Source organism: Vulpes lagopus, chromosome 7 (assembly GCF_018345385.1).
Source record: "Vulpes lagopus strain Blue_001 chromosome 7, ASM1834538v1, whole genome shotgun sequence".
In the NCBI taxonomy this organism is placed as follows: domain Eukaryota; kingdom Metazoa; phylum Chordata; class Mammalia; order Carnivora; family Canidae; genus Vulpes; species Vulpes lagopus.
This window is the reverse complement of record NC_054830.1, coordinates 26,281,321-26,305,077: the sequence shown is the minus strand read 5'-3', so window position 1 is coordinate 26,305,077 and position 23,757 is coordinate 26,281,321. Positions and strand designations below refer to the sequence as shown.

Sequence of the window (23,757 nt, the reverse complement as noted above, 5' to 3'; positions counted from 1 at the left end):
ACGTCAAAGCAAATGGTGGGTATGTGTCGTTTCTAATGGCTGAGTGACATTCCATTGTATATATAGACCACAGCTTCTTTATCCATTCGTCTTTCAGTGGACACCGAGGCTCCTTCCACAGTTTGGCTATTGTGGACATTGCTGCTATGAACATTGGGGTGCAAGGTGTCCTGCCATTTCACTGCATCTGTATCTTTGGGGTAAATCCCCAGTAGTGCAATTGCTGGGCTGTAGCGTAGCTCTATTTTTAACTCTTTGAGGAACCTCCACACTGTTTTCCAGAGTGGCTGCACCAGTTCACATTCCCACCAACAATGCAAGAAGGTTCCCCTTTCTCCACATCCTCTCCAACATTTGTTGTTTCCTGTCTTGTTAATTTTCACCATTCTCACTGGTGTGAGGTGGGATCTCATTGTGGATTTCATTTGTATTTCCCTGATAGCAAGGGATGCGGAGCATTTTCTCATGTGCTTGTTGGCCATGTCTATGTCTTCCTCTGTGACATTTTTGTTCATGTCTTTTGCCTATTTCATGATGGGATTGTTTGTTTCTTTGCTGTTGAGTTTCATAAGTATTTTCTAGATCTTGGATACTAGCCCTTTATCTAATATGTCATTTGCAAAGATCTTCTCCCATTCTGTAGTTTGTCTTTTAGTTTTGTTCATGGTTTCTTTTGCTGTGCAGAAGCTTTTTATCTTGATGAAGTCCCAATAGTTCATTTTTCCTTTTGTTTCCCTTGCCTTCATAGGTGTATCTTGCAAGAAGTTGCTGTGGCCAAGTTCAAAAAGGGTGTTGCCTGTGTTCTCTAGGATTTTGGATTCTTGCTCACATTTAGATCTTTCGTCCATTTTGAGTTTATCTTTGTGTATGGTGTAAGAGAATGGTCCAGTTTCATTCTTCTGCACGTGGCTGTCCTATTTTTCCAGCACCATTTATTGAAGAGACTGTCCTTTTTCCAGTGGATAGTCTTTCCTGGTTTGTCGAATATTAGTTGACCATAGACTTGAGGGCCCATTTCTGGGTTCTCTATTCTGTTCCATTGATCTATGTGTCTGTTTTTGTGCCAGTACCACACTGTCTTGATGATCACAGCTTTGTTTTTTTTTAATATTTATTTATTTATTCATGAGAGACAGAGAGAGGCAGAAACATAGGCAGAGGGAAAAGCAGGCTTCATGCGGGGAGCCCGACGTGGGACTCGATCCCAGGACCCTGGGATCATGCCCTGAGCCGAAGGCGGACGCTCAACTGCTGAGCCACCCACGCGTCCCATGATCACAGCTTTGTAGTACAACTTGAAATCTCCAGCATTGTGATGCCCCTGACTCGAGTTTTCTTTTTCAGGATTCCCCTGGCTATTCAGGATCTTTTCTGATTCCACACAAATCTTTAGATGATTTGTTCCAACTCTCTGAAGAAAGTCCATGGTATTTTGATAGGGATTGCATGAGATGTGTAAATTGCCCTCGGTAGCAGAGACATTTTCACAATATTAATTCTTCCAATCCATGAGCGTGGAATGTTTTTCCATCTCTTTGTGTCTTCCTCAGTTTCTCTCAGAAGTGTTCTGCAGTTTTTAGGGTAAAGATCCTTTACCTCTTTGGTTAGGTTTATTCCTAGGTAACTTATGCTTTTGGGTGCAATTGTAAATGGGATTGACTCCTTAATTTCTCTTTCTTCAGTCTTATTGTTAGTGTATAGAAATGCCACTGATTTCTGGGCATTGATTTTGTATCCTGCCACACTGCCGAATTGCTGTATGAATTCTAGCAATTCATAGAGTCTTTTGGGTTTTCTATGTACAGTATCATGTCATCTGCAAGGAGGGAGAGTTTGATTTCTTCTTTGCCAATTTGAATGCCTTTGATTTCTTTTTGTTGTCTGATTGCTGAGGCTAGGACTTCTAGTACTATGTTGAATAGCAGTGGTGAGAGTGGACATCCCTGTTGTGTTCCTGATATTAGGGGAAAAGCTCCCAGTGTTTCCCCATTGAGAATGATATTTGCTGTGGGCTTTCGTAGATGGCTTTTAAGATGCTGAGGAATGTTCCCTCTATCCCTACACTCTGAAGAGTTTTGATCAGGAATGGGTACTGTGTTTTGCTAAATGCTTTCTCTGCATCTATTGAGAGGATCATATGGTTCTTGTTTTTTCTCTTGTTGATATGATCTATCACATTGATTGCTTTACGAATGTTGAACTAGCCTTGCATCCCTGGCATAAATCCCACTTGGTCATGGTGAATAATCTTCTTAATGTACTGTTGGACCCTATTGGCTAGTATCTTGTTAAGAATTTTTGCATTCTGTGTGCATCCGGGATATTGATCTATATTTCTCCTTTTTGGTGGGGTCTTTGTCTGGTTTTGGAATTAAGGTGATGCTGGCCTCATAAAACGAGTTTGGAAGTATTCTATCTTTCAGAACAGCTTTAGTAGAATTGGTATTGTTTCTTCTTTAAACGTTTGATAGAATTCCCCTGGGAAGCCATCTGGCCCTGGACTTTTGTGTCTTGGGAAGTTTTTGATGACTGCTTCAATTTCCTCCCTGGTTATTGGCCTGTTCAGGTTTTCTATTTCTTCCTGTTGCAGTTTTGGTAGTCTGTGATTTTCCAGAAATGAATTCATTTCTTCTAGATTGCCTAATTTATTGGCATATGGATGCTCATAATATGTATTTAAAGTCGTTTGTATTTCCGTGGTATTGGGTGGTGATATCTCCTTTTTCATTTGTGATTTTATTAATTTGAGTCTTTTTTGTTTTTAATAAGGCTGGTTAATGGTTTATCTATCTTATTCTTTCAAAGAACCAATTCCTGGTTTTGTTGATCTCTTCTACAGTTCTTCTGGTCTCTATTTCATTGAATTCTGCTCGAGTCTTTATTAACTCTCTTCTTCTATTGGTGTAGGTTTTATTTGCTGTTCTTTCTCCATTCCTTTAGGTGCAAGGTTAGCTTGTGTATTTGAGTTTTTTTCCAATTTTTTGAGGGATGCTTGTATTGCAATGTATTTCCCTCTCAGGACTGCTTTTGCTGTATCCCAAAGATTTTGAATGGTTGTATCTTCATTCTCATTAGTTTCCATGAATCTTTTTTTTAATTCTTCTCTAATTTTCTGGTTGACCCTTTGATCTTTTAGCAGGATGGTCTTTAACCTCCACGTGTTTGAATTTCTTCCAAATTTCTTCTTGTGATTGAGTTCAAGTTTCAAAGCATTATGGTCTGAAAATATTCAGGGGACAATCTCAATCTTTTGAGATAGGTTGAGACCTGATTTGTGACCCAGTATGTGGTCTATTCTGGAGAAAGTTCCATGTGCACTTGAGAAGAATGTGTATTCAGTTGTGTTTGGATGTAAAGTTCTGTAAATATCTGTGAAATCCATCTGTTCCAGTGTATCATTTAAAGCTCTTGTTTCTTTGGAGATGTTGTGCTTAGAATATCTGTCATTTATAGAAAGTGCCGTGTTGAAGTCCCCCAGTATAAGTGTATTATTATCTAAGTATGTCTTTACTTTGGTTATTAATTGATTGATATACTTGGCAGCTCCCACATTAGGGGCATAAATATTCATGATTGTTAGGTCCTCTTGTTGAATAGATCTTTTACATATGATATAGTGTCCCTCTTCATCTCTTTTACAGTCTTTGGAATAAAGCTCAATTTATCTGATATGAGGATGGCTACCCCAGCTTTCTTTTGAGGACCATTTGAATGGTAAATGGTTCTCCAACCTTTTATTTTCAGGCTGTAGGTGTCCTTAGGTCTAAAATGAGTCTCTTGTAGACAGCAAATAGATGGGTCTTGCTTTTTTATCCAGTCTGAAACCCTGCACCTTTTGATGGGATCATTAATCCCATTCACGTTCAGAGTTACTATTGAAAGATATGAATTTAGTGTCATCATGATACCTATCCAGTCCCTGTTTTTGTGGATTGTTTCTTTGGACTTCCTCTTTGTTTTACAGAGTCCCCCTTAATATTTCCTGCAGAGCTGGTTTGGTGGTCACATATTCTTTCAGTTTCTGCCTATCTTGGAAGCTCTTTATCACTCCTTCTATTGTGAATGAGAGCCTTGCTGGATAAAGTATTCTTGGCTTTATGTTCTTCTTATTTAGGACCCTGAATATATCCTGCCAGCCCCTTCTGGCCTGCCAGGTCTCTGTGGAGAGGTCTGCTGTTAACCTATAACTTGTCTCCATAAAGGTTAGGGATTTCTTGTTTCTTGCTGCTTTAAGGATCTTCTCTTTATCTTTGGAATCTGTAAGTTTCACCATTAAATGTCAGGGTGTTGACCGGTTTTTATTGATTTTGCGGGTGCGGGGGGGAATCTATCTCCTGGATCTGAATGCCTGTTTCCTTCCCCAAGTTAGGGAAGTTCTCAGCTATGATTTTTTCAAATACAGTTTTTGGTCCTCTGTCCCTTTCAGCACCCTCTGGAACCCCAATTAAACATAGATTTTTTTCCTTCTGAGGCTGTCATTTATTTCCCTTAACCTTTCCTCACGATCTTTTAATTGCTTTTCTCTTTTTTCCTCAGCTTCCTTCCTTGCCATCAACTTGTCTTCTATGTCACTCACTCATTCTTCTACCTCATTAACCCTCGCCATTAGGACCTCCATTTTGGATTGCATCTCATTTAATTGATTTTTAATTTAGGCCTGATTACATAGAAATTCTGCAGTCATGAAGTCTCTTGAATCCTTTATGCTTTTTTCCAGAGCCACCGGTAGCTTTATAATTGTGCTTCTGAATTGGCTTTCTGACATCGAATTGTAATTCAAATTCTGTAACTCTGTGGGAGAGAATACTATTTCTGATTCTTTCTTTGTAGTGAGTTCTTCTTTCTAGTCATTTTGCTCAGTGCAGAGTGGCTAAAAACAAGTTGTACTTGTTAGAAGCACAAACTCTTCTCTCTGTAGCATTCCAGCTGTTCTGTCTTTAAATCTCAGACTGAATATGTAGGTTTTCAGGATGACTTGAAAGTTATCTAGGTAAGTTGGTGGGGAGAGTTGACTTGGGAACCCTAGTCTTCCGCCATCTTGCCCCACCAACCTGTAGTCATTTTTTAAAGATAAAATTAGATCCACCTTATACCAAAATATATTCACACCATATATACTATAACTCAAAGTACAGAGCTAATTAAAAAATTAATACATTTGATTACAGAAAATTTTTTTAAACTTTTGCATGGCAAAAAAAGGTGTAAGCAAAGACATACAACAAAGTGAGGGGAAAAGACAAAAAATCTGATAGAAGAAAGAGCAAAGACATGAATACACAAAAAAAACATAGATATAAAATGCATATATGCATATACCTACATGTTAAGTACGTGGCCTTAGGCACTTGAAAAGACAGTCGACTCCATTCATAATGCTCATATTGAGAACAAATGCAAATCAGAATTACTTTAAGATACCAGTTTTTATCTCTCAAATGGGAAAGCATGAAAAACTTGACAACATACTCTTAAGACATGGCTGGTGAAAAACCAGCACTGACCCACAATGGCTGATGGGAATGCAGATGGCACAACCCTTGTGGAGGGAATTTGTTAGTATCTAACAAAACCAAGTATCTATTTACCTTTTGTCCCAGGGATTCCACTTCTGGGAATTTACCTTAAAAGGTATATCTTCAACTATACAAAAATATGTAGCTCAAGGTTATCCACTTCAGTGTTAATTTCAGTAATTGCACAGTACTGAAAACATGCCCAAACCTAGGAGTATGGTGAAATACATTATGGTATGGCCATGCATGGAGTACCACGCAGTTGTGAAAAAGAATGATATGTTCTCTATGAACTGAGGTGAATGATTTCCAGGTTATATTTTAAATTGAAAAATGAAAGTGTGAGAGTTATTATAATCTACCTTTTGCATTAGACACATGCCTGCTTATTTTTTGCAAAAAGAAACATAGTAGATACCAGAACTAATGAAATTTATTTCCTATAGAGAGGTCGATGGGGATGGCATGGAAATGATGAGGGAGGAACAGACTGAGAGATATGGCGGAAATGTAACTTACCTGAATATGAGTTTCTAGGTATTTTGACTTTTGAACTGTTAACATTTTATGTACTCAACAAGAATAATAAAAATCACCAGTTAATGGAGAAAAAAAATACCTCAAATAAAATACAAACAGAAGTAGATGACTATAACTCTTATTTCAGACAAATAATACAACCACACTGAAGAGCAGAGAGAAAAACTAACTCGTGTAAATTTAGAATATACTGTTTTACCATTTTATACAATATTAATGAAGGAATAAAAAGAACTCTAGAGAGTAAGTTTGGGGTTTTCTACGGTTGTTTTGTTTGCATGGCAATTCTGAAATACTTTTGGCATATTCTATAGCTCAAAAAATAAGCAAATTTACTGAAGATAATGGAAGCCGGGTTCCTCACTGTCTAAAGGAGTTACAAATATAGAAAGAGGAGAGATGAGAATGAATCTGTGGTATTGTATTAGTATTGGAGAAATGAGCCTGCAGTTATTGACCAGGGATCATCAGACTTTTCTGTAAAGGGCCAAATAACGAATACTTAACTCTGTCATTGTAATACAGAAACATCCATAGACAATACATAACAAGTGAACATGGCTTTATTCCAATAAAGCTTTATATATAGACACATTTGAATTTTATATAATTATAATCTGTCATGAAACATTATTATTTTATTTTTTTCAACCACTTAAAAATGTAAAAATAATTCTCATTTTGCAGGCTGTGCAAAAGCAGGCAGTGAGCCAGACTTTGCCCACAAGCCAGAGTTTGCCAATCCCACTTGGTAGAGAAATGATGATAGATAACAAATGTGATCAAGTGTTTCAGTTAGGGAATCTGGATGAAGGATATGTAGGAGTGCTTGTACTCTTCTTGCAAAGAAGTACTCTTTGTACTTTTCTTACAGAAAAGCTGTAAGTCTGAAATTATTTTAAAACAACCAAAAAAAGTCACAAAAGGAAGAACACTGCACTTTTCATAGCTACTGCAGAGAAGGAAAAACAGTAATCAAGTCATTGGCCTAAGAGGTGAATGTCTTGCCTTTCATAACAGTCATACACGTCTATTTTTCCCTTGTCCATGGACCATGAGTAGGAGCTACTCCTGCCTGTGTTCAGAGTTTCTGATTGGTCACTGGGGATGTCATCCTATGATCACATTATGCTCTCTGTTGTTGGTGCTCCTTGTTGCTCTCCAATATTCTTACTGAGTAATGAGGTCACCAGGGCTGGTAATTTGTATATGATCTTGTAATATTCTATAATGTGGGAACTTGGGGTCTAGACTAATGAAATGGACTAAATGAAAAGTACTTACCAGAAAATTTCCCATTAGCTTGGAAGTCTGCGACGATTCCTTTCTGGTGTTCTTAAATAAATGTATTATTATGAAATCCACTTATACAGCACGTTCACCTAGCTTATTTCACTAGTCATAATCTAGTGAGAGCTAAGGTGAGGAGGAGCTGACAGTGTCTTAAAATATCACAAATGATACTTTAAATGATATTTTATGTTGAGATACTTATTTTTTTGCAGGAAGAGTGAATGACTTTCGTGGAAGATCTTGACTATAGAGACTTGTAACCAGGCTTCCATCCTTGGCTGGTTTAATTCCAACAAAATCCAATTCCTCCTACCTTGGTTTATCATTGTAGGGAAAGCCACGCAATGATTTTTACCAATAATGAAGATGATGGTGGTCCTAGCTGAAATTTATTGAATGTGACTAACCAGATCCATGCTAAATGTTGTTCATCCTTTTTTTTTTTTTTTCATTTAATTCTAACAACCAAACTCTGAGGTACAGTCCTTATCTCCTCTTTGTGGAAGAGATGTATGATGTAAGTGGCATGGCCAAGCTCTTGCATGGGGAAACATGGAGCCAGGATTGACCTGGAGAGCCAGTACTCTTACTTCCTGCTGGGACTGTCTCCCATCATAGATAAAGACAGTAATAAACACAGAAATTTAGAAAGAAGCTGTTTAGTCACGAGGACATACTCCTGTTGAGGAGAATAAGGCAAGCAAAACAGGTGCTGATATCAATGCAAGCAAGAGAGTTTCCGTTGGAACAGCCTGCACTTTCCCTTCCTGCTCCCTCCCCTGAAGAAACTCACTAACAAGTCTAGAGTTGAGAACGGCTGGAAGTAGAGCACACAGTCACTCATGCCCTCTGCATGACCCTCTTGTGTCACACCCATGCAGGTACCTCCTAGAGGGACTGGGAAGACCTGAAAAGAATAGAGGAAGGAGAGTAAAGAACTTGGGAAATTAGGTTGGCAGTTGGAGGCAAAGGAGCAGGGAATGTAGGAGTGATTTTTCCCCCATTCTTAACGGAAGAACAGAAGGAATAGTCACTCCGGGGCCTGGCTCCCCTCACTCTTCTTTCTTTTGCCTTCTGCTGCTCTAATGCTCTGAGTGCTGACCCCTCCGTTGAGGCTGGTCCCTGACTGCTCCAAGACCAACTTTTGTTTTGGATCACATTTGGAATGTTGTCACGGAGGTGACATGTGACTTTGCCAGGCTTCCTTACCCAAAAAATCCGAAGGAACGTTGTCTCTGCTGCATTCTTCTGAGTTACCAAAATAACTCTCTTATGTGAGAGGAACAGTGTACAGTTTAATAGTCACAATAATAAACTTCCAAGAGGAGGGACGCCTGGGTGGCTCAGTGGTTGAGTGTCTGACTTCAGTTCAGGGCATGATCCCGGGGTTCTGGCCTCAAGTCCCACGTTGGGCTCCTTGCAGAGAGCCTACTTTTCCCTCTGCCTATGTCTCTGCCTCTCTCTGTGTGTGTCTCATGAATACACAAAATCTTTAAAAAATAATAATAATAATAAACTTCCAAAAGAAATAGTTGTCTTTAATCTAGATGTATTTGTGGGACAACTAGTTCAATGATTAGCATTATATTAATCCATTTATAGAACTAATTATTAACTCTGGACATTCTGTCTTTCTGAAATATGAAGGAGAGGGAAAAAAATGTTTCTTTGTAAAAGCCCCAGGAAATTATAAATCCAAGGGAGAGGTAAAATTTACATATGAAATTGCACACCTGTTTATTTCCTTTCTTTCCTTTTTAGGGACTGGTTAAATATGTTGAGCCCACCGATTCTTCCTTCCAGTCGACAGCCAACAGACCAGCATCCGGATTCTTCTGGAAGCTTGAGTGCTCAAGGTGGGAAATGGAAAATGTTATACACAACAAAATAAAAATCATTAACTACAAATAGAGAAAATTGGTCACTTTGAGATGCCACCGTTTTTATTAAATGCTAATCATCTAGGCTCATACCCCCAAAATGAGATAAGCTGTGCCTCATTTTGTAGGCTGATAAGTCCTTTAGTATCAAAATGACCTTCATCTGGACTTTGGCTCTACCAGTTTCTGCCATGTGGCCTTTATGACTTTTGGTTATTGCATTTGTAAAGCAAGATTGATAATAGATAGTGTCTGCCTGAAAGCTTTCCATGAAGATTCAGTAAGATGTACTGTACACAAAGCACTTAGAATACTAGCTGTTCATATTATTATAAAGCAGACCCAATACTCTACATCACTAGATACATGCTTTTATTAATACAGGGATACTTGTCTTTAAAGATAAGGCTGAAAAATAAATAAATAAATAAATAAATAAATAAATAAATAAATAAATAAATAAATAAATAAAGATAAGGCTGGCACCGAGTTATAGCAAGTAATGTTAGCAATGGCGGAATGGGAAAGAAGCAGGAATGAAAATTTGCTGGAGGTTCCCTTTGCTAATGAGTTAGAGAAATGAACTATTAGTTTTTGGTTGTGAGTAGGGAACATGATTGTCAGAAGTGCATAGAGGAGGAAGGGAAGAGACCCTTTGGTAGAAACAGAGGGAGTGGGATGGAAGGGGTAAAGGAAAGTCTAAAGTACATAATTGGAGTGACAAATAACCTCGGAGTGGGACTCCCTGAGATGGTTTTTGGAACTGGGATTTTGAGGATGGAAGTACTACATCTGAAATTAAAAAAATAATAAAGGAACTGAAGCCAATATAAATTGGTCCAACAAAGGTGCCAGGTTTTTTTTTCGCCTAACTGCCCCAGGAAGAAAGTGGAACATCTCATTTTTCTCCAGGTATGGAAAATTCAGAGTGAGAGCTCATACATCTGAGTTGTACGTTTGGGCCACCCAAGGGATGGAGATGTCTCTGTGATTTACTATCTGAAATAGATTATGCCCCTCAAATTGGGAATCTTTTTAGAGGTGTACATTCATAATTACTTATGACAGAAAAATAGAATCTTGGCTGTCAGGAGGAGACCTTGCTGTGAAAGAACAAATAATATGTTATGTTAAGTGTCCTAAATAAACCACAGGAACAGAGAGTGTGGTCCTTGAGCAAAGGCACCCAAGATATATATTAGTGATAAGTAGTTGAAAAGATGGCTTCAAGTCACCATTGCAAAGTGATGTTTTGACAGCAGGAGCTCAGTTATGTTGAAGGTAAACAGAACTTCCATCGAGAAAAAAAAAAATCGAGAGCAAATTACCAAATGAAATTCAGAAGATTGTAGAAATGTTCTGGCTGATGTTAACCAGACCTGGCTCCCCTCCTGCATGTCAGCTTAGGTTTTGTATCAGCTCTCTGTTTCCCCTTTTCTGATATACTTGAGTGATTTGTAGCTAATTAATGTCATCAAAAATTAGTGTTTCCTATTTGGTTATCTTTACATGTTACTGGTTTAGTTTTAGACAACATACCAATATGCCAATATAGTGTTCTTAATAAAGTGTTTGCAAAGAAAAGTTATTGGCTTAAGTATCCGGTTTGTATCACCAGAAGCAAAAAGGAGATGTCGTTGTGGGCAGTCCAGGCCTCTTCCTGGGCTTCTATTGCACAATACCATGAATTTAGGGCACTGAGCTAAGTTGTGACATTAACTGTCACAGCAACACCATGAGGAAGGTACTGTTTGTGTGGGTGTGTATTTGTTGTCCTTTACAGCTGAGAAAACCAAGTTACAGAGTTTTTGAATGCCTTGCCCAGGGTCCCACAACTAGTCGTCAGCAGAGCTGGGATGTGAATCTAAACAGCCGAGCCCCAGATCCCAGCCACTCTTGATTTTTGAAACAAGTACCTAGATTACCTATTCCAAAAATAATACATGTAAAATCAGGAATTGAAATTTTATTTTTCTACTGAGTTCTTGATTTACAGAGGAAAAAAACACACAAATTAAAACATTTCAAGTGCTAAGTAGCTAAGTTCTTTAAGGGAGAAAAGGGAAAAAAGAAAAAAGAAACAGACATCTGGTCCCCTGTTTCAGCCCTGGCCTGCCTCGCCCGCCCATCCATGCTCGTCAGGAATGACAAGTGGTACATTTTCTCCACAGAAGTGAGGGACTCAGGTGAAGTTGCCGAGTTGACCAGCTCTGAGGGAGCAACAGGGTTACTAAGAGACAAGATCCCTGGGTCACCCAGCTGCCAGGCCTGGGTGTTTACTTGTCACCTACCTTCTCGAAGGCCTTTCCAGTCTTATCTAAGTAGGCCAGTCTCCCTCCACCTTGCACATTATCTTCGTGCCCTTTTCACAGTTTGTAATTCATGATTTGTTTGCTGGTGTCATGTCTTTCTTCCTAGCCTGTGAATTTTTAAAAGCAGAGACTTCGTCAGCTTGCTCACTACTGGATCCCAAGTACCCTATGTGATTTCTGTAGGCTATTGGGTATTCTCTAAATTTTTGTGAGGAGGAAAACCGGAAGGGAGAAAGGGGAAAAAAGAGGGAGAGAAATGTTCTTCAGCTGGTCATTTTTATACCTAATGAGTAATTCACTGAAGTCTTACTTTCAGTTTTCCCTCATTCCAATGTTTTAGTATATTAGGGATATTTCTAAAATTTGACAATGAGAATATTGAACCTAGACCTTTGCACTTTAGCAACTAGAGCAGAGATATGTCACCTTATGCAGTGGCTGTTAAACTGTATTTATTTTCACTGAAAACTTTCCTTTCAAATGAATTTCATATGAAATTCCAACATATAAAAGAGATCAAAGCAGAATTGCTCTGGCTCAAGAGGAAGTTAGGGTCTCAGAACTCTGCCTTGGGGCTCTGATGAACCAGCTGAGAACCCTGATGCAATCCCAACGTGCTCAACTTGACCTTGCTTGAGGTTGAATCCCCAGTCAGAGCCCCAGCTAGGATTAGGACCCTGCCTTCCTCCACATCTGTGTCTTTCTGCAAAACTGTTAAGGTGCTTTTGAAGGCTGGTTAACAGGGAAGGGAGATCCCCCATCTTTAGACTTCTAGAATAAAAATAATAATGGCTTATATTTATTTCGTCTTCCTGTAACCCACACCTGCAAGTGCCCTTTACTTCTCATAATGGCCTCCTGAGATGTAGATACTCTTGATATTATCCACCTTTTACACATGGACACCGGGACTTAGGGCCAGGAAGTGACGTGCTGAACCCCCACAGCTCCAGCAGAGGTGGAGAGGCCGAGATGCATCTATAGAGCTAGAGACATGACTGTGCTTGAACAGCAGGGAAAGATGGCCTGATCAATGCATAGTTCTAGAAAACTTGCCCCAGGGGCACCTGCTGGCTCAGTGGTTGAACTCCTCTGCCTTTTGGATCAGAGCATGATTCCAGGGTCCTAGGATCAGGTTCTAGGATCGAGTCCTGCATAGGGCTCCCTGCAGGGCTCCCCTCTGCCTATGTCTCTACCTCTCTATGTCTCTCATGAATAAATAAATGAAATCTTAAAAAAACAATTGCCCCAGGCCATACGAGAGTGAGTGCCTGTGTTAACCTTAAAAACAATAGAGCAAGTTATTTTACCAGCAAAATGAGGAATGGCAAGCTTGGGACACACAGGCTACAGCAAAGCATAGGCAAGCCTGGAGAACAAAGGAGAGGAATATTACTTGGTAGGGAAAAAGGAGGACATTGGGAGAGGCTGCTTTGAAGGAAAGTCTGTTAGATTCAAAGTCTAACACAAGAGTTCAAGGTGGTGACGTTTCTCATCGCCTAGGCTGTTGCCTGTCAGGGAGAAAAACTTTCCTCCCTTCTGCTGGGGCAGTAAAGTGAACTTCTTGCTGCCCAGGCATGTGGTGTAGGCTGCAACAGGAAGCTCGTGTGTGAGCACTCCCTCTTCAGGGCTTCCCGACCCCATGTCAATCGAGGTCTCCCTCTGTTAGTTTTCACACATGCATTCTACTAGCCTTTGAGTCCCCACCTTATTCAGTGCAAGTTTGTGTCCCAACCACATTGTCTGCTAAGACAGAGCACCTCAATCGCATAGATGCCACCTCAAAGTAGAACAGCCCGTCTTCCTGCAGAGCCAGCCCCCCGGCAGGGGCAGGGGCAGCACTGCACTCTGCGCCACTCACCTGGAGAGACACACAGGCAGCTCTCTGCACTTCCTCCTGGGCTGCGGTGCACTTGCTGAATGCCAGTTGCCAGGGGCAAGGAAGCCCTTGACACATACCAAATATGTGGTCTCCTGGAGCGCACGTGAAATATAAAAATGGGAAGTTATGATTTCAGAACTTACTCAAGAGAACTAACAAACTGACCTTTGAAAAATAAAGCCGACTTGGCTGGAAGAGGAGTTGTCAATTTGTTTTTGACATTTGTTCCTTTACAGATATGACCCTTCAATTATTCATGCTTACCGGGTCCAAAATGGAATAATAATGACTTTTCTCGTCGGCCCTGCAAAACCTCTCATGCAGTTTACATAGATTCTGAGTAAGAAAGACATTCAGAGGTGCTTGTGGAGTTGCCAGAATTGCAGAGAAATAACATCCTTGTACCTTTTTGATGGCAAGGTCACACAGGCTATTCCTTCATGAGCACTGGTTAATCTCCCACGAGACAGAAATAGGCAGCAGAGGGGATCCCTGGATGGCTCAGTGGTTTAGTGTCTGCCTTTGGCCCAGGGCATGATCCTGGAGACCCGGGATCGAGTCCCACATCTGGCTCCCTGCATGGAGCCTGCTTCTCCCTCTGCCTGTGTCTCTGCCTCTCTCTCTGTGTGTCTCTCTCATGAAAAGAATAGAATAAAATAAAATATAAAAAAAATAAAGAAATAGGCAGCAGATGCTGATTTTAAAGCTGTAATATCCAAATTACTAGTCGAGAAATTAGGAGAACCTCATGGCTCTTTGAAGCTAAGCAAAGGGAGGGGAATCTGGCTGTGTGCTCTGGATCCAACAGAGTTCTCCCAGAGTCTTAGTTCCTGCCACACAGTTACTCGACGTTCACCTAATACTCTGAATCTGAAAGCACTCTTCTGTAATTGCCTTACAGACACTATGCTTCACTGAAAAACCATGGTATCCTCCAGTGCTTGACTTGGCACCTAGGACACAGTACAGGCTTCAGAAATATTTAGTGAGTGAATGCATGAGTCATCTGCATGTGGAAAACAAATGATTTGGTCTACTCTTTGGATCTTCCTTGTATTTTCAAGATTTATTTAAGGTGCAAAGGATACCTTCCCCCCCAAAAGCAATACTGGCAGTGTAAGAGTATTAACAGATGCCAGCACCGGCCATGTGTCCACGACAAGGTCAAGTTTTCCTATATTACCTCATAATGGCTTTTCCCAAAATGCCCAGGCGTGAGGCTATGTTATGTCCTCCTGTACAGGCAAAGTTAAAGTCACAGCCTGGGTCACGGACCCACTGAGTGTGGAGCAGGACTCTGACCCAGGCCTGTCCAACCTGGCAGTCTGCACCCTTAACCCCCACGCTGCTATAGGACCACAGAATTCCCATTTAGGTCAATTAGAACCATACAACTGAAGTGTCCACTGCCATTTTTTTTAATTTAGGAGTTCTCTTTCTTGAAGCTTTCTGGATAAAATAGTACTCTCTTTCAACCCACAGCATCCCCACCTCAGTGCTCAGCTCCTATAATGATTCATTAGTATTCATGACAGACTTGAATCCAGAGTCCCCACCCCTTCCCCTGTTAGGCAAGCAGTTGCCTTTAAAAGCTCTCAGATTAACCTTGGGGAAGGGAGATCTTTTCTTAATGCAGCTATCAGTCTCAGGGGTATCTTCTCTGCCCAAAAGTGGTTGCGAGGTAGGGGGCTGGTAATCAACATTCTCACTAGTATAAAGAGATGCCTTCCTTCTGGGAGTACTAGAAATGAGCCCAGTAGTAGAGAAGTAAACACATTGCTGGTATCTGAGGAGCTCTCTCTCTTATTCTAGAACCATCCCCACCTATTTATTCCCCAGAAACACCTCAGAAAGGGTCCTAGTCCAGGGTGTGATTTCAGCTTCCCTTGCTGGAATTGGGATGCATTTTCCCCTAGATGCACTGTTCCCACCTTGCCTGAAATCAGGCCATTGAGACGCTATGGGCTCTGTAGCCTTCAGAGCTCAGTAGTCTGTTTAGGGACTTCTCTGGGTGTGTTAACAAAATGCATTCAGAGTTGTAAGCCATGTATTTCCAAGTGCACAATTATTTTGTAGGTTCTTTTCCCAGCTTTATTGAGATAAAATTAACATGTAACATTGTGTAAGTCTCAGATGTGGCACTGTGTTTCACTGGATGCTTTGATATACACAAGCGCACATTTGAATCACAGCACATTTGTAAGTAGAGACTACCTGGAAGGAAGGAAATTGCACAAATTCCCAGTCTGTCATCCAAATCCTTCACCATGTTATCTTCAATGGCATTTTCCAGGTAAAATATAGCCAGTGTTTTTGCAAAAGAGGTGACGTACTCATTTCCCAAATGAAACCTGAACTATAATCATGGCATGTTATTTGCCTTCCAAGAAACAATATAGTTTTCTAATAGAAGAAAGTATCTTTTCATCCTTTTTATCCGATCCATGGTCATTTATCTTTCCCTCATTTGAGGATACATATTTGCTGAAAACCCAAAATTCAGCAGTTCACGGGAGACTTTCTCGGGGTTTTGTGCAAGTTAATTTTGCCCTACTGTGAGCGGCATTAGTGGAAGAGTCTGCAAGCACATGGGGCTCAGCAGAATCTTATCTAAAATGTCATCTTTATTGATCCTAAGGCTGACTGTTTGGAATGGTGATCCCTCACCATTGAATTGTTTAAACAGTAGTGTATTAGTATGCACATAAAAATACAGTCAATCACTTCTCAAGATCTATAAGAGAGAAAATGCATTAACTTTTATAAAAAAAAATTCTGGATAGCAGCGTCAGAAAATCGAAAATCAAGTGCAGTGTCTTGATTCAGAGATTTTAAATCTGATAAACCGATGCCGTGTTATTTATTTTGAAGCTTGAAGACTCAGCCTGCGCATATAGGTTTTCTATTATCTATGGTTAAAATGCAATAAATATAGATAATTAAGCATTTATATTAATAGACTTTCAAAAGGTGAACTGAAGGGATTATTTGCCTGAGCTAATCTAACAGAGGGGAGGGCAGCTAATATTGCTGAATCTGGTTTGGCTCCGTTGGTTCTTCTTCTGTTATTGCTGTTAACCAATTTCAAAGTGGATAAAGCTGGAAGTTTGTAAATAGATTATTATCTGAAAGGCAATTTTATTTCACTGGAAATGACTTTATTATGTGGAGAAGAGTAAAAATGTAATTTGGACCCCTGTCCAGATGCTCTTAGTCTTGTAGCAGAGAATGGTTTTATTTGTTAATTTGTCCTTTTAGAGTTTCTGTAGCCAGTCTTTAAATAGAGCAATTTAGCATTTTGGGGAAAAACAAACTCTGCACCATCCAAGAATATAATTGAAAATTACCCCATACCCATGCACAATAATTACCTTTCAAAACATTTCCCATTGCTTGACATCATAGTGGTAATTGCTTAATGATATTATAATTTCATTACGTAGGGATTACAATGGCTTAAGTGATGTAAATTGGAAGCTTTGAAAATTAAGTTATAATGAAAACAAAACCTTTTATGCAAGTTTAAAGCACTTATTTCAATGTAAAATTATACATAATGTCACCCAATTTTTGTATGAGTATCATTGTTGGTAGAGTTTTAAAATTCACCCATTTAAAGCTTTAGTACTAAAAGCCACGAAACCTGCTTTAGTCCCATGGTTATAATGCATGAGGTTCCAGTTTTATAGTGATATGTATTGGAACGAATGCATTTATATAGCAGTTACTGCTTCAGTTTATATGCATTATGTAGCAAAACGCCTACTAATGAATTGGATCCACCTCGATCCCCTTGCAGTTCAGTGATAAAGACCCATGGCCCATTACAACTGTTATTTTCATCTCGAAAGATTCCTAACTGGTCGTAAAATGTATTGAGTTTTCTAACTTAATAGCGCCAGCTTAAAGTTTTATCTTTTTGGAAAGTACCAGCGCACAGTGTGCTAAGCAGTTATATGGCAAGGAACTTACCTGCCAGAGGTCAGAATGTGTGGATTTCCCTCAATGTGTGGATGGAGTAAAAAGGAAGCATCGGACAGCAGACCCCTGAGATATGTAGACTCATGATCATTTACCTCTATGATATGCGATTTTAACATTATACCTGATGGAAAAATTCTTTTTACTTTTTGAAAAATACGTGACTTTTGGTTGTAAGAAATCTTTTTATTTAAAGAAGCATTAATTGCCATGTCCTTTATAAAACGAATTGAGGGCTTTGTATTTTGTTCAAATCCACTATTTCTTCTTTTGATAGCAAAAAATCAAACAGGCACAGTTTGGAGATAGGGAATAAGATACAAGCAAACATACCCCTCTTGTGTCTAACTCCGGTATCTTACGTTTTTCATGATGACATTTATAACAACATTTATTGAATATTCTCTGTGTGGAGTGTTACAGAGTATCTTACTTAGTTCTCCGAGGTACTATCATGGGTAGTTTTACTATCTTTGCATGTAAGACGACTAAGGCTCAGAGTCCTGAATTATCCCCCTGACCCACAGCTACGAAGTGGTGGAATGGGATTTGGACCCAGATCTGTCTGACTCCATTGTCTCGATGTCATGCTACCTGTCTCTCTCTATAAAGCCTTATCTTAGGACTCTCAGCGTTGTCAGTGTTTCTATCCTGAGTGACTAAACAATTTATACCCTTTAGTTCATGATTGATTTCAATACTGTCATTATCCTTAATAGTAACGATCATTTATCGAACAACTACTATGTGCACTGTGCTATGCATATTATCCAGTGTCCAATTTCATCTTCCACAAAACCCTATGAAAATAGGCATTGTTATTTGCATTTGATGAATAAGGCTCCAGTGAAGCAATATAACCCTACCTGCCCGGAGGTCACTCGGGTAGGCAGTGACCGAGCTCCCCTGCATCCCGTCTGCCGGATCCGAGGGCCCACGGTTCTCTTGGTCACTCTGCAGTTGCAACTCCCATTCCCCACCCCCACCCCCGCCTCATTAGTCTTCAGTAGCTGCTTTTGTTTCATGTGTGAATGTCACATCCACACCTAGACATAGGACGGATTTAATAGACAGCATCATCACATAGCAGGCACACATTAGTTACTTACTGATTCTGTTCTCTGAAGTAGCCCAAATAAGAAAGGGATGATGGATTGGATATGTGAAGGTAAAGGACATGCACACCCTCCTTTTGATGTGCAGAAGTGACCTAAAGGGGGTCATCTTCCATGAGAAACAGCCGCTTGAAAAGCATTCCCAACCTCTCCTACCTAAAGGAAGAAAGTGGAGGCAGGACCCTAGGGACTGCTCTTAAGGTAACAATAGAAAGGAAAGGAGAGGCAGCCTGCCTTCTCTGATTTTGTGTTCTTAATTAGAAACCTTGCAGGGTGCTCAGGTCAGCCACCACCATTAACGTGGTCATTAGCAAAGTCCTGTCACACTTCAAGGACATAAGCCACTGCAGCCAAGAATTTCAGGAACTCATCAAAGGCACAGCAGGGATCATTGGATCTGGCCCTGCACAATAAAATTTCACACAAGTGGTGGCCCAGCACCCCTCCTCCCCGCTTCACCCTCCTCAAGGGCCATGTCCCATTTCCTGGTCAGCTCTACTGTTTAGAAATTTCTTCCTTGAGCTGAGCCAAAACCTGGCTCCTTGGAACTTTCCCTCACCAATCCTCTTGCTTCCTCCTGGAACCCCATAGAATCTTCTTTAGCTTCTCTCTTCATTTATCACCCTTTATGTACCTGCAGCCAGGAGGGCTGCTGTCACCTCAAGCTTTGTCTTTTCTGGAGTTAATAAGCCCAGATTTTGCCTCTGCCCTCCCACATGGACTCTCTTTCTCTCATCTTTGATTTTTGAAGCATGAGAAATGAAATTTCTTTTGTTTCCAAGCCTGAGTTTTTTCAAATGTAGGACAATTTTTTTCACCCTCTTCTGCGTTTAAATTTCCATAATATCAGAGATCCCGACTGAATGTGTTCCACCACCTTCTTAACAAAAGCAGGGCACCAGTATGGTAGAGAGAACACAGAACTGAGAGTCTGGAAACCCAAGGTCATCCCTGACTCAGCAAGTGACCTCAGGTGAGCTGGTTAACCCTGCATACCTTGCTTCCCTCATCTGTCCAGCAGGCCCTGTAATTCCTGCCTCTTTCAACAGAGGCTCAAGTGAGCTACTGCATGGGGAAGTGCTTTCTTTTATTTTTTTAAATGAGTTTTTTTTTTTTTTAAGATTTTATTTATTTATTTGAGAGAGAGCACGAGCACGGTGAGGGCCAGAGGGAGAAGCAGGCTCCTCACTGAGTGGGGAGGCCGCTCGGGGGCTCAATCCCAGAACTCCCGGATCATGACCTGAGCAGAAGGCAGGTGCTTCACCAATTGAACCTCCCGGGCTCCCAGGGGAAGTGCCTTCTAAGCCATCGGGGTCTCCGCCAGTTGAGATGTTGGCAAACAAGGCAGAGGTGTACCATTCCTCCATTAGCTCCACTTTTTAAGGACTGCTGGCCCTGCATGCAGCCCGTGAGAGAATCAGCTGCTTTTGTGTTTTGCCCAAGTCCCTGCACGCTCCTTGAGAACAGGGCCTGCTTCTTTGACCAGCTCATCCCCAGCGCCTCACTCAGTGCCTGGTGCAGGGGCGATCGAGTTGTAGGTCTTCGGGTGGTCAGAGGAATGGCTGTGGTAGAGTCTCAGACCCCGACTTCACCATCTTGGCCCCGCTCCATGGGACTTAACTCAGGTTTGTCACTGTCCCGACAGGGTCCATGCACCAGCTTGCTCTGATTTGGAAAAGATGGAGTCCCACCACCTTCCCTTACTCTGGGCGGTCACCCTTTTAATCATAGACTTTGTTCCACGATCACCCTTTCCAGACATATTTAGTATTGACTGAGCCTCTGTTTCATGCCAGCCCTGTCCCAAGCCCACCACCCAAACCCTTGTGAAAGTAACCCTGGTGAGCTCATAGCCCCAGGGATTGGGTTTTCTCTAGTCCTTTGTAGCCTGGCTAAGGAGGAGGGAGGGGTGTTAGCCTAATCACCCTCCTTCCTGAGCCTACTCTGATCCTTTCCACTCAGGAAAGTCTCACCCTCCTGGCTTCTGGGCTCCTATTACGTGGTTTTCAGAAGTACTCAGGAGGCACTGGCTTGCTGGTGATGGCATCAAGCACACAAGCACTTAGCACAACACTGGGCACAGTAAGGTGCTCGGAAAAGATCTTAGTAGTACAGGTTTTTTTTTTTTTAATTCCATGCCACGTGTTGGAAACCATGTGTTGGAAACTCGCTGAGCACTCAGGCAGCAGGAGTTCCTCCAAACTGTCTAAATCATGGTCACAAGAGACAAAAATGAAGCCATGTCCATGTTACTAGTAAACTTGACAAAACTTCCTACCTCTAATAAAATTGCACATCGCATCACCTGATGGTTTTCCATTGGGTTCTATGCTTTGTGCACTTGTGTTCCTAAGCATTATCATTTTAATTCCGGTTTACTTGGTAGCATTTTTAGGGTGCACTCATACAGCTCTGGCCCACAACGAAGTCTGCAGCTGTCACCCTCAAGTCTTGAATCCCACTCCTATATCCCTGATCCTGTTCATCCCTGGGCCCTGCCCCTTCCTTCTGGCCCTCCCTGCCCATTCCCACACTCAGCTTTTCTTGTCCCTTTCCAGTGAAGAAGGCCGTGTACGGAGTCCACACGTCTGCAGTGCTCCTCCATCCTGGCCTCGATGTTCACCCTCAGAGTGAGCCTCTCCCAGGAGGGCTGGAGGTTGCTGCCTCCTTGCCCCTCCTGCTCTTGCACGATTCAGGAGCTCCAGGCCTGGCAGGCAGCTAATGTGTCTGTGGTTCCCCTCCCCGCAGGTGAAGAAGACCCAAGTGTGGAGGAGGATGAGGAAGTGCTGACTCTGCTGTATGATCCGTGTCTGAACTGTTACTTTGATCCCCAGACGGGAAAATATTACGAGCTGGTGTGAGGTGCCCCCGCTTCAGGGCCCAGAATGGCCATGTCCAGGTGGGCCCACAGGATCCAAAACAAGTGAGAGAAATGAAGTTACTTTGTAAATAACATTCAATGTTAGGGATACCTCCATTTTTTTTTTTGTAGATGCGTGTGATTTTTTGGCAGTGAAGGAATTAATACAGAGACAAGATTTTAGGACTTTGCATTGGTTCTTACTGCTTAGTTCTCACCCTATCTTTTTTTTTTTTTTTTATTGCCTTTATCTTATGGAAGCAAATTAAGAGTTATTCAAACTTTTTGCAGTGTTAATCTGTAAATGATGGCTTGATACACAGTAATGTATTCTTGTTTAATAAGATATCTGGGTACCTTTTATTACCTATTTGTATTAAAAATAAAGTATGATGGGCAAAAGAATACTTTTTAAACTGCCTCCGTTTATTTACCTTGCATTCCTTATGAGAATATTCCAAGATAATATTTACCTTCCTTAGACTCTTAGAAAAGGAAACACTGTGGACTGGTCAGACTTTATGATTGCATTTTTGTTAGCACAGGCCCCACTGTTCTGTTTCATTAAGGTTCATCCAGAGTTTGCCAAGGATCACAATATTGCTAATCACTTAAGCTGCTTAGTACTGTGCTGTGCTTTTTTTGTTTGACGGTTGTTGCATTTGTGTTTTTTTGTTTTTACCAATTATCTCTGAATTCTAATACTGTGATCCAGATCTAGCTCCATGGATCCAGATTTAAGAAGTTACCCATCTGAACACCCCACACACCTCACCACTTCTGTGACTTGACCAGAGAAATGGAGGAGGCTGTCACTGTAACTCTACTTGCTGCATCACAAGGAAAAAATCATGCACTTCCTGAGTTCGAGGAGATGGCCTTGAATTGTGTGCCAAGTGTATTAATATTGAGCTCAAGGAAGTACTTAAATTAGCTGGAATATTTTGTTATTTAATAAAGATTTTTTAATAAAGAAGAGTACCATTGGAAATGAAAAATTACTGGTGTACATTGGATTTAATGGCAGTACTATAATTTCATTTAATGTTGCTTGATAGAGGAAATAAGAGCTCTTTTTTCAGGAATAGATTTGGGCTCCTGTTCAAGGGATCATACATTATTTAGAACCATGTGTCTGTTTGATAAGCTTTTAATCCTACTGTTCACAGAGCGTACCTTTGTTAGGAATTTTTCCCCAAGATGTTCATAGTTACAAAATGCAAACAAATAATGGATGTTTCAGAAAGCTATAGAATGATAAAATAGACTATCTTGGTTATGACCTTGAAGATTGGAGTAGGACCTAGAGAGCCTTGAACCTGCTTTAGTCCATCTCAGGACCATCCACATAAATAGGGGAGTCGACTATAGGTCTGTGCTAGTTAAGACGTGTAGCCACAAATATCAAAAACACCATGAGCTAAAAATACTTGATATAAGAGTACCTCATGAGCCCCAAAACAGAATGCTACAAGCCTCCATGTGGATTTGAGCTAGGACCTTAGAAAAATGTGTTTGGATTCTTAAACTGCAAATAGCAAACACCCTTGATCTCAGAATTCAAAAACTTGTTGAACAATCAGACCCCAGAAGGCACAGCAATCTAGCCAGCCCAGGGATCCTATAGCAGAAACTCATAGTTTCTCCCAACAGTGGTCACCAAAATGACAGTGCCACCTTTTCTGCCTTGAGTCTCTGCTCAAGGAGCAAGGCCGGTAGGCTTGACTTGTCAGTTATTCCCAGGACCACATGGAATGGGAGTGAGATAGTCCCTGAAGAATAAGGCACAGCTAACAAAATGAGGAGGGGATGCCAAGCAAGCAAAAACAACAGATGTCTACTTTGGGAGTCTAGAAGCATTGTTTCTGCCACTCACCTCTGATTTGTTTGCAAAATGATTTATCTCCCCCATAATTCTCAGCTACTTAGTCTACCTGCCAGTACATTCAGCCATTCCACAACCCATATGTCCAACCATGAAGAAATATGAATTCTGGATTTCAATTCAAAAATCCCAAACTTGGCATTCTGGTTGACCACTTTGGTCCAGTGATCACCAGAACCCTCTGATGTGGATGGGTTTCTCATGAACCAAGTAAACACTCCCAAAGGTATCTACCGTGGCCTCTTATTATCCACTTCTTACATTATATTTGTCCTTTTTAAAGGAGTAGCTTCATTTCTGTTGAGATGACCTTTTTTTTAAGATTTATTTATTTGAGATAGAGAGAGAGCACACACAAGTCAGATAGGGGCAGATGGAGAGGGAAAGAAAATCTTAAGCAGACTCCACACTAAGCGTGGAGCCCAATGCAGTGCTCAGTCTCACAACCCTGAGGTCATGACCTGAGCCAGAATCAAGAGTCAGGTGCTTAACT

General features: G+C 40.9%; 1 protein-coding gene across 11 annotated transcripts in view; it reads left to right on the top strand.

Moving 5' to 3' along the window:
* CFAP20DC (CFAP20 domain containing) overlaps positions 1-22,368 on the top strand; it is a 241,375-nt gene extending 219,007 nt beyond the window's left edge. For 9 of the 11 annotated variants that reach the window (XM_041762021.1, XM_041762027.1, XM_041762023.1 and 6 more), the window contains 2 exons: positions 9,111-9,205; positions 21,268-21,784. In XM_041762021.1, coding sequence (XP_041617955.1) covers positions 9,111-9,205; positions 21,268-21,380 — 208 coding nt within the window. In that variant the 3' untranslated portion in view covers positions 21,381-21,784. Of the gene's footprint in view, positions 1-9,110; positions 9,206-21,267; positions 21,785-22,094 lie in introns of those variants that run through there. The other 2 variants (XR_005988931.1, XM_041762017.1) reach the window with 2 other exon arrangements.
* The last annotated feature ends 1,389 nt before the right edge of the window (positions 22,369-23,757 follow it).